Consider the following 12071-nt stretch of genomic DNA (forward strand, 5'->3'; position numbering starts at 1 on the left):
TCATTAGTTTTATTGATTAAAAACAATTATTTGCAGAGAGTTAAAGGATTTAATAGACCCCTGAGGTGAATGAGACAACATCGTTGTTCTGCTTTCATATCAGTAGGCTTTTGATTTCCCATGAGGTTGGCAAATTAATTTAAACTTACAATAAACGCCTTTAAATAAAATAAAATAAATGAGAACAGCTCAGGCTCCAACTAGTGGGTCAGAAAATGAACTGAGGGAAAATTAAGTTTGAATCTTTGCCTCCCTCGTGGAGATAGAGTCCGTCATTGCATTTAAGAGTTTGGCTTTGGCGCCCTCTGGTGGGAAAATAAAACATTACACTTTAACTTAGCTCCCTCTGGTGACCAGTGAAGCAAAGTTAACTAAAATTGATCAGGAGGAAGGTTTTAGGGAAGCTGGTCCTCAAGATCTACTGTCCTGCATGTTTGAGACTTTTCCCTGCTCGATCGTTTCAGACACTCTAAAAGTAACACGCCAATTCAACTACTTTGTTTGTAGTTTTTTGGCCATGGTTTTGAACTTTCCTGGGGTAGCAAGTTCAGAAAATTAACCTATCATTAATAACTGTACTTTTTAATTTGCATAAAACTGTATAAGCGTGGCATACTGAATAGAAGAAAGTAGGAGAAAACATCCACAGACAAGACATTTAGAGGAAAAATACGTTTATTTGGAAAGGATGTGCTGAAGTGAGGAAAAATTGTATCTCCCACTACAATAAGAACATACAGTATACATCATCTTACATACAAGCAAATTGATAAAGGAATTACTACATAAATAGATAAATTACTTTATAGAAATACATGAAAAACAGCATAAAAATGAACAGAAAACTGATTACATGAGTGCAAACATCTCTCCAACATCCCAACGGTTCTTCCACTTGAACACATTATTAAAATCGTGTTGTTTAAGCTCCTACATTCAAAACAAACACGCTGCTCCTCTGTTTCGATGACTTTCTACAGAACAATTTCCAGCAGAAGCTAAAGACGGCATTCTCTCTTTTTGAGTAACCGAGATAACAAGACAGGACAGGAGCCATCTGCAGGAGCTGATGACGCAAATATAACAGATACTTTGAATTAATGCGACGAAGTGACACATGGTTTCAAAGTGTTTGGCAATGTAGGAAAATTACAAAATTCTGGGAAGATATTATATATATACACAATTGAAAAATTAATCTCACAGTCAATAACGTGTGGTCTTTTCTGACGGGTCTACATCCAGATAACCACAGATACAAGCCAGGAATGATTTAAATATATCCCAACCTTTTAAAAATGTCTTGGACAGACAAAAACATCCAGATATTAGTATAAGTTAAATATTTTGTTCATTTATTAAGTGTAAAATTCATTTGCATTTGCAAATGCATTTTGGGATAGTAAGTTAATCTTTTTGTTGGATGGTCTTTCCTCCCCTCCGCTCCAGCCGGACCAGGACCTCGCCCTCAGCAGACGACCTGCTGAACGCCTGTACTCACTGGTTACACTGTATACCTGGTTGGACAGGTGGAGTCGGTTTTGAACAGTGATCCTGTAAAACAACGTTTGACAAGAACACAGTTGACTGTAGAGTGAGGTAAAGTTCACATCATTACTCTCAACGATAGAGTTGCTCATCTATCTGGAAACCAGAATGAATCATTTTAATAAAGAACTAGATTGATTTGACTTACCCGAGTCTAAATAAACTCAACTACCCAGCAACCCTTGTTGTGTAACTCGCACACTGAGGCATATTAAGAGCATTACAGGGAAACTAACGAGTTATTTTCATTTTAAATGCTTCCACCAAACACTTTATTCTTTTCCACAGAAGAGAAAACACCTCATTTCCATCTTACACATCCATATGCCACGTTACAATATATTAAAGCATAGACTACAGATGTGAAGTACCGGGAGATCTTGTTAATATGCTTCCCGCAGGCACATCCTAGCTACTATCCATGTCATCACCAACGCTCATTAACACCGGTTAGCATCACAGAAGTGTTTAGTTTATTCAGAATGAACAGTCTTACCTTCATCTTGCTGTTCTTCTCTTCATGTGGACTCTGTTTTATCATCTTCTGCACTCCAGAGGGACGAATCCTTTGTTGAGTCCCAGGTAAACCTGGACTGAATACAACAATGAACTAGCCATCCGGTCACGTGACCAGGTGGTTTCTGAAGCCCGTTTTCCTTCATACGTGACGCCGCATTCTTCAGCTGAACCCCGTCAAAATATCTGCAGAGCTGCCGTCAGACATTTATAGTGGAATAAATGTTTAACTAACTCAAAATTGACCGCAGGTGGTTGCCTGGCGAAAGGCGGTGGCCTGAGGATGTAATAATTGCCAATGACTGCCAATCAATCTTATTAGAAATAAATGTATTGCTCGGTATAAACTCTCTTGGCGTGGTACAGAGGTGTCATGGGTGCAAAATCAAGTAATTGAGACCAAAATGTTTTTTTAACCAGGCGGTAAACAAACAACTAAAGTTGGACATTTTAACATGGACGTCAATGGAAACTCGCTTTGGAGCCGACCTCTAGTGGCCAGTCGAGGAACTGCAACGAAAAGTTGGTTGGCGTTTGCATAAACCTTGTAAAACTCTGGAGCATGAAACAGAGGCAGCCAATTATTGATTAAAACAGTATTAATCGTGTGCCAACCATGAAGATATTATTGTAATTGTCTGTATTGTTTTTTATACTTTAAGCTCTTGGACGCCCCCTGGTGGTGCGGGGAGCCGCCGCTTAGTCCGCGCATGGGCCGGCTCTGGGTTTAAATCATTCCATGTATGAGAGATAATAAAAGCAAATGACATCAAACTAGAAACAAAACACTCAGGTTCCAGAGAGAATTAATCAATAAAAAAACAGGTTATCCGGTGACGATAGGCTAGGAGATTATCACAGGCTTCTGGAGCGGTTACGAGACCCTTACGGTGAACCCAGCTGAATTTTTCCAACCTCAAATGATGGTGAGCATCATGATCATGATTGTGCCCAAGAAGCAGAGAAATTCTCAAAACTCGGGTCAGATTTGCAGGCTGCTCGCGTTGTGTGAGGCAAATCTGAAGAATTGGTCTGATGGGTCCTGCTACCGCACAGGTGATCGATTGAACTCTGGTTACGCGGTAGTGAAGGCCCAGGGGAATTACTTTACGCTTGTAAAGGCTGAGATAGTGCCACAACCTTCAGCTTGCCGGCTGTGGTGTAGGAGAATTTAAAGCTCAGTGGGAAGACGGCCCGGGGCTGAGTCTTTGATTTCTCAAGGACATCAGGAGCATCACCATTAGGAAAGTATATATTACTCAACAATCGTAGGAGGGGGAAGATCGATGGTCTCTATATACACAGACCCCAAATAGGCAAACAAGGTGATTACACTTGTTTTACCTCTAACCTCAGATCCATTTAAGAAGCCTTTGCCACCTGAAACTCCATCTACCATGTCAATGTGGAAGATGGAGCAGTCCTACACATGATCTTCCCTAGTGGACAGACAGTGTTGACATACTGCCGTCAGGACCTGATGTCAGGAGTATTTCCTTCAGTCAGAGGACGTTAGTTTTGTTCAGATATGAGGTGGTTCCGTGCTACAGGAGACTCCACCCTTGTTCTGAGTAACACTACCTGGGAAGATCAAGGGGAATATACTGTATGTGTACTTATTCTGACCCAGAGTTTGAATTTTGGCAGTTTTACACTAGTACCTACTCAGTCCGACTCGACTCGCTGGGCCTCGTCTCGACTAGACTTGCCCTTGTTTATTTTCATTACCCAGATGAGAAGTAGGCGGGTGTGACGTATTTGATTGTGTGATCTAAACGGAGAAGACAACAACACTAAAGATGTAGAACCTGGAGGAGATGATAAATGTGCTGCTGGGTCTGTGACTTGTGTTCGATATCAAGTTAAAAAATGAGAGTGATGGAAGCTTCAAGCGGCAACGCTTTTTTTTTTTTAGTTTGTCTCGCCGTTGGGAGCCGCGAGCAGCTATGAAGTGACAGAGCTCCTGGTAGATCTGGTCGTTCCTTATCGCCCGTCTACATCCCTTTTTAATTCTCTCTTCAGCCACCAGGTTTATGAACATCTGCAGCTCAATGTTGGACCAAACAGACTTTTGCGCTGCCATTGCCTGTTGAATAAAATGAACAAGAAGCCGCGAGTCGCTCTCTCGCTGATTTCCGCCTCCTGATTCAAACATCTGACGGCCCCGCCCCCTGACCAATCGGTGGCGTGTAGTGTGATGACGTCAGATGCAGCTGACTCAGCCGCTTAGAACTTCGGCAGAGTAGATACAGAAAAAGTATCTACTCGGCACGCCTCGACCCGTAGTGTAAAAGCGTAAAACAGGGGCAAGTCGAGTCGCAGTGTTTCCGCTAGAAAAAATTGGCACCGGACAATGTGACCGGCAGGGTTTCAATTTACCGGACAAATGTTTGAAATTCCGGTCACATAGGCTATATGAATTTATTGAAGTTAAAAATAAATCATATGCAGTAGTACGATATCAATGCAAGTCATTTAATAGTATTTTTATTGAAAAACAGGGTATTTAAAATAAAATAAGTCCCGTCAATTGACTCGCGAGCGTAACTTCAAAAAATAAATAAATATTGCAGAAGCTTGCGCGTAACCTACGGCGTAAGGTACGCAGCGACGCGTACTCTACTCCGTACGCTCTGCGTCGGTGCGACGCAGAACCATAAATCAACGCACACGTGGATGTCGGCGCCGCAGCTCCGCTTCCTCCCGGCTCCCGTTTTCGTGCCAAAAAGTGATTGCCTGCTAGAATCTGATTTCTCCCCTGAAAATGGGTCTTTTTACCTGCCAGAAATTAATTGAAGGCCAAATACAGTTAATGAAAGGTTGTTTCTAACTAAATATGATTTGATCTCATTCTCGAGCTTCATAATATAAATACTAGAGCTCACAGGATTGCTTTTAATTCTTTTAAAGGACCATTACAACACAAAATAGGCATTTATACCTGCTAAAAATTGATTGAAGGCCAAATACAGTTAATGAAAAGTTGTTTCTGCCTAAATATGACATGATCTCATTCTTGAGCTTCATAATCTGAAAATCTGACGTTTTAGCGCTGTCGCTCAACGGGCTGCTGTGCGCGCTCCCGCGGCCACAAATCAGAAGAAATCAGATTCTGGCAGGCAACCACTTTTTGGCACAACACCGGCGCCGGGGCTCGGCGTGTCCCTCCGCCGGGGCTCGGCGTGTCCCTCCGCCGGGGCTCGGCGTGTCCCTCCGCCGGGGCTCGGCGTGTGCCTCCGTGGTACTCCCGGGGACTCTAGTCCCGCAGCACCATTGAGTATTTTCACCGGACATTTTGACCGGAGAGATTATAAAATACCGGCAATTACCAGACAACGGAAACCCTGTCCAGTCGCGCTGAGTAGGTACTAGTGTAAAAGCGCCATTTGTGCCTCCTAAAGTAGTCCTCAAGTAGTGACTTCCACTACTTGAGCTCCAGGAACAACTAATATTACTAATGTGTCAACTTCAGCCGTTACCGTGGCTACAACTTTGAGGAGGATGAATACTTCAACAACATTGGGGTCAACTTCTATTTCTGTCGCTTGTGTGCATCAAATAGGTGAGGGTTTGAGAGAGAAAGAGCCCCCCCACTAATTAGTGCTGGGCGGTATACCGGTCCATACCGAATACTGGTGTTTATTTTTCTTATGATATGAATTTTTCATATACTGTAATACCGGTGAGTATGTACAGTAGCGCACACAACGTTGGGAACGCCACGCGGCGCTACGTTCCGGCGCGGCGGAACGTAGCGCCGCTGGACAGTGTTTCCCCTACCACCCCTACCACCCGCCAGGCCTAAAAAAAAAAAAAAAAATCAATGATCATTAACGTTTAGGAGCGCCTCTGCAGCGCTGTTCTGCAACGGGAGTCAACCTGCTTCGTTGCCTAGTAAAGCCTGAATTATGGTTCGGCGTTAAATCGACGTAGAGCTTACGCCGTGCCGTACCCTACACCGTAGGCTACGGCGTAGGGTACGCGGTGACGTGCACCGTACGGCCGCTCGCTGCGTACCCTACGCCGTAGGCTCTGCGTTGGTGTAACGCGGAACCATAAATCAGCCTTAACGATGCGAGTACCGCTGCTGAGAGCGCTGGCATATTATTATACATTATGGGATGTATAGAGTTTGTAGCTAGCCAACTATGGCGCCGGCCAAAAAAAGGAAAAATATTGCGGGCGACAGACAACATGATATAAAGAAATCTTTCTGCCAGGTACGTGTGTTTGTGTTTGCATGTGACGCTGCAGGGAAGCATGAAGGAAAACAGCCCGACGACACACCATGCGTCCGCGGGGTCCTAGCGCCAGAACACGTGATGCCATGCAAACCTGTATTTATACTAGTGTGGACACTAGTGTTTTTCTACAATATTTCCTCCTCATGACAGTAAAATAGGTTCTAAGCCAATTTACTGCAGCAATTCCTTTCCAAATTATTAGAAAATGTGGTTAACACCCAGTGGTGCATGAAAAAAAAAAATACCGTGATATACCGTGAAACTGATATAATTTTGAAAAATACCATGATATACATTTTTGGTCATACCGCCCAGCACTACCACTAATGAGATGATAACGACACCTCTGGCTCCTACAGAACCTGTGAACGAAACCCGACATCCGGTCTCAGCAAATACAACTCAGAAGTTAGAAAAGGAGGTTATTTTGACCAATGGCAGCGAGGAAGTTGTGATTCAAGACTCAGGATGGTCTCCTGGTCTGTTGCTAACGAACAAATCGTGGACGTAGAAAGCGTCCCAATGACTTTAACGATGTTTATGACCTTGTTGAGACAAAATTGTAATAAGCCGTCCACGTGGGCTGAGGGCTCCAGCTCCTGGCACGTGGCTTTCAATTTATGGTACCAGAACCACTTGTGAGGTGATACACGCTTGTTGTCATGAATAAAAAAAGAAAGCTGACAGCTAAAGCTGTGCTCATTAAACTGTAACACAACAAGACTGTTGATGTTAAAAGCCTGACGTGTTTCATTCTGACCCCCCTCACACGACGGTGAGTCAGCGCTGCAGCTCTCGGTGTGTAATCTGACACAGGATTGATGATTCACTCTGGGAGACTTCACGCTGAGGCGGGCTTCCTCCGGCCAGAGGGGGGGCAGGCTCTAGGTCTGGGGGTTTAGTGACACCTTGTCTCAAAATCAACGGGCGTGATGTCATCCAGAAATCGCTTACCCCGCCTTTAAAGAAAAGCTCTATTTTCAAACGAATAGATAAAACCTCTGCTGCCATCAGAGTCCCCGTTTTACTCCCCGTTCACACCTACAGGTTTTAATCCGTTTCAAACCAAACTTGAGTTCAGGATAAAAGGAGAGGAGAGAGAAGTCACGCCGAGCGTCTACTGGGAAACTCTGTGGGGGAATTATTGGATGGGGGGTTTCACACATGGATTAGCGGCCAGAGTCCAGAACTTAATCCCCGCTGGGAATCTGTCGGACGTGCTGGAGGAGACTTCACACAGCAGACTCTCTCGTTATAAATACAAGATATCTTGGCAAAAAAGAAGAACTCGGATGACTCCTCCGAGTCTCCGGTGGGAGGGGTCTCCATAGCAACAAACCAAACCTGATGCCAGTGTGTAAGGTTAGCCCTTACCTCAGAGGAAGAAAGGAAGGGATGGCTGGACCCAGAGATGGTCAGGTAGTTGTCACTGCCTCCAGGGAACTGAAACATACAGGTGGACAAGTTAGAGGGAAGGTGACCGTTTCTCAGGGAGTTTTCCTAATAAATCAGAATTCTCCAAACCAAACTGACAATTATGGTAATCATCACAGAAACGACAAAAAAAAATGTTAGAATTGATTCAGACATTTATGAATGCTGCAACAAACGCACTTTTAACTCAAACTACAGGAAAGTAAAGCAAAGCCCCCCCCACCCCCGCCCAATCTAGTTCAGCCGTGTACTTCAGTCCATGCAAAGTGACAAGCAGATAACGTTAGGTGAACCACGACCGCTGGTGCTGAAGTATGACGGACACTACGTATCTGCACGGCCGATATCTGGGAAGTGCATGCCTGGGGCAAGGCGGTATTGACCAGTCACGTAAAGAGGCAGGACACAAGCCCCGTAAAGGAATCCAAAAACACGTGGCAATAAAATCACTTTAAAAATACGTCTGTAATTCAAAACAACCTGCAGGCAACACAGTCTCGTCCACACGAACAGGGAAACTGGTGGGCCAAGCAAATCTTGTTTCTGGATCACTGGCATGCAATGTCCCAAGGACAGCAATCAAAATAAAATAAATAAAAAGTGCAGAGTTATTCTGTTAGAGATGAAGAAGACAAAACAAACAAAACAAAATACATATTTTATTTCTATTAGAGAGCAACGCGGGTGGCAACACATTCACAACATGGTGCTGGCATTATACTCTGGTCACAGTAACCTCTTACTGATTAAAATAACTTGTAAGAGGGATCTATTAATGACTAACATATATTTTAAGTACTTTGTAAATTGCTAAAGCAGGTCAAAACAGGTGGTTAAAGGGTGCGGGTCTTCAGCTGGGTGTTAAAACTAGACCTGAGTTGAAAAAAAAAATCGATTTTCTGATTCTAAAATCGATTCTCATATTAATTCCTAAAAATCGATTTGTATGTCTAAAGATCAATTTTTTTTCATCATTACATTACAACTTCTGGTATTTTTTTGGTAGTTTTGTTGGACACGAGAATAACTGGTGCCATGTTTTTGCCTTTAAATATGTTTAAAGGTATGAAAACATTAAAGTTTTCAGTTATAATTGCATAAATTGTCTATAATTCATTACCGGTACTTTATATACTGTCTTGGGGTTACATTTGCATAAAATGCTAAAACCAAATTCTCAAAAATTAAAAAGCAAAATAGAACAAAAATGGAAAAAATTTAAACTGAATTTGGGAAAAAATAAAAACGATTTCATAAAGCCTCTGTTTGCTGCCCTGGATCTGTTTGGTAATTCTGCCCCACACGATGTTTCTGAAAGCAGTTCTATCAGCATTCTGGGAGGTGATTGGTCCTTACTGTTGAATCTCAATATAATACTAGTATTCATATGTTGCATAACTACAAAGCCATATAATTCATGCAACAGCTCAAACAGTTTTAATAACACTAACCCAAATCAATATCGGAATCAAATCGTGATAATCGATTCTGAATCGAATCTTGACATTTGAATCAATCCTCAGCCCTAGTTAAAACTGGCCTTAACTTTGAACTACTCATCTCAAAAGTAAATACAAAGCGATGTGAAGTTAGAGGGAGCTAAAGCTGGAGAAAAACTGGATAGACACTCTTCTCTGGTGGGTCTGTGACATCACGACACCTCCAAACCTGAAGTTTACTCAAAGATTTGTTTTAGACTGAGGTGGCAACAAACAGTGGCTGGATGGCTTTCATTTTCAAGTTGGTAGCCACTTCAAACACCCAAATAAATGCACTTAAGCAAGGATTTTGTTTCTTTTATTTTCACATATTTTACTAAAAAAATATTTAGTGATAACGGTGTATGTATGGAATAAGTTGGAGAGGGATTTGAAATCAAGTAGAACCTTAACCTTATTTTAAAAAACATTGAAAAGAAGGATGATTTCTTTATATCAAAGTAAAGAGCGGTGATGCTTTGCTATGTTGATTTGGGTATTCATTTATTTGGTGATTTGATTTGATTATTCATGGATGAAGGAAACATGTAGACTGCACCTTTTTTTCTTTCTTATTTCTTGAGGTTCAAGGAATCTTTGTTATACCCATGGAGGCCATTTGTTTTACTGGCAGTCTTATCACTTACTTCTTGCTTTTATTTCATTACTTGTTTAAATAATCCTTTTGAGGGTAGGCAATGAATAAGCTTTGCTTCAGCCTACACCTTTTTCGGTCTGGATGTTATTTGTATACAGGACTGTCTCCGAAAATTTGAATATTGTGATTTTCTGTAATGCAATTACAAAAACAAAAATGTCATACATTCTGGATTCAGTACAAATCAACTGAACAGAAAACTCAAATATCCTATCTCAAACAATTTGAATATTATGGGAATCTTAATCTTAAACTGTAAGCCATGATCAGCAATATTAAAATAATACAAGGCTTGCAATATTTCAGTTGATTTGTAATGAATCTAGAATGTATGACATATTTGTTTTTTTTTTTTTTTTTTTTTAAATTGCATTACAGAAAATAAAGAACTTTATCACAAGATTCTAATTTTCTGAGACAGTCCTGTATTGGAAACTTTTTTTTTATTGTAGCGTTTTCTTTGAACAGTGTATTCGTTTCCTTGTTGTCATTTTTATTTTATAAAAGCTATTTTGATGTTTGTCTTATTTTCATTCTTTTTTTTTTTTTGTGATGTCATGACCGAAAAATAAACTGAAACTGATAACTAGGAGCTGTCAAATGACCTTAACTGGACACGGATGTTTCCCTTCAGATGAATGAGCCGTAAAAGCCAGTTTGACCGGGTCCTAACAGGGGGCTGGTTGACCGGTGTCGTGCCAAAAAGTGATTGACTGCCAGAATCTGATTTCTCCCCTGAAAATGGGTCTTTTTGAAAATTCAAAAATTAATTGAAGGTCAAATACAGTTAATGAAAAGTTGTTTCTGCCTAAATATGACTTGATCTCATTCTTGAGCTTAATAATATAAACACTAGAGCTCACAATATTGCGTTTAACTCTTTTAAAGGACCATTACAACACAAAATAGGCATTTTCACCTGCCAAAAATTGATTGAAGGCCATTTACAGTTAATGAAAAGTTGTTTCTGCCTAAATATGACTTGATCTCATTCTTGAGCTTCATAATATAAACACTAGAGCTCACAGTATTGCGTTCAACTCTTTTAAAAAAGGACCATTACACCACAAAATAGGCATTTTCACCTGCCAAAAATTGATTGAAGGCCAAATACAGTTAATGAAAAGTTGTTTCTGCCTAAATATGATTTGATCTCATTCTTGAGCTTCATAATCTGAAAATTCTGGCAGGCAACTCACTCGAGATCAAATCATATTTAGGTAGAAACAACCTTTCATTAACTGCATTTGGCCTTCAATCAATTTTTGTCAGGTAAAAAGACCCATTTTCAGGGGAGAAATCAGATTCTGGCAGGCAATCACTTTTTGGCACGACACCGGCTCCTGCTCTGCTCCGGTCCGGTCCGGGATAGTCACCTTGTGCTCGAACCCGTTGAAGGACTGCGGGTCCAGGAACTCCGGGTCACCGTCCTGCTGCCCGGCCCCGCCGCTCAGGTCCGAGTAGAAATTCAGGTCCATGTCTTCAGCCGGGCCTCATGTGTTAGCTCTGCTGCAGGTAGACCCGTCCTGCACGGCGTGCCTTCACAAAGCTCCCGCAGGGACCGCAGCCCCGTCAGCCCCCGCTCTGCTCCACAGATGTCGGGGGGGAATGATGAGCATGTGCGGCTGCAAGACGTGCCGAAAATACCCCCGGTGCGCGATCCGTGGGTGGCTCCGGGAGTAGCGTGGTGTGGTATGCTGTCGGCCGTGGTTTCTTGCTGACTTGTCGTCCACACGGTTTTAGCTTTAGCTGGCTTTGACGCAAAGCGGCGGCGCTCCGTCCTCCATCAGCCCCCGGCGCCCGTTTGTCCGACCGGCCGCGAACGCATCATTCATTCATTCAATCAAACAAACAGCGGCGTCGCGAGCGAGAGCGCTTCACGCGTGAAGGTGTTTAATGCCCGTGGGGGGTTCAAGGTGTCTGACAGCGCAGGAAAAAACAGAGCTGATCCCGGTTTCTGCACCGTGCTGGACAGGACGATCAATGGACCCCGAGACATGGATCCTAAAACTGTGTTGCCAGGTCTTGAGACAGAAACGCAAAAAAAGACACGTTCAAATCAAGCCCAAAATAGGTCCAAATGATACTAATTAAATGAAGTAGAATAAATACATTTAAAAAGACCATCAGAACTACAGGACTGTCTCAGAAAATTAAAATATTGTGATAAAGTTCTTTATTTTCTGTAATGCA

At 42.2% G+C, this 12071-nt stretch overlaps 1 protein-coding gene across 1 annotated transcript in view; it reads right to left on the reverse strand.

Annotated features, from left to right (window-relative positions):
• tox4b (TOX high mobility group box family member 4 b) overlaps positions 1 to 11824 on the reverse strand; it is a 22231-nt gene extending 10407 nt beyond the window's left edge. Inside the window, 2 exon segments of the mRNA XM_061709795.1 lie at positions 7683 to 7751; positions 11255 to 11824. Of these exon segments, the coding sequence (XP_061565779.1) occupies positions 7683 to 7751; positions 11255 to 11356 (171 nt within the window). The 5' untranslated portion in view covers positions 11357 to 11824.
• Positions 11825 to 12071: the final 247 nt, after the last annotated feature.

Source organism: Cololabis saira, chromosome 20, assembly GCF_033807715.1.
Source record: "Cololabis saira isolate AMF1-May2022 chromosome 20, fColSai1.1, whole genome shotgun sequence".
Taxonomy (NCBI): Eukaryota; Metazoa; Chordata; class Actinopteri; order Beloniformes; family Belonidae; genus Cololabis; species Cololabis saira.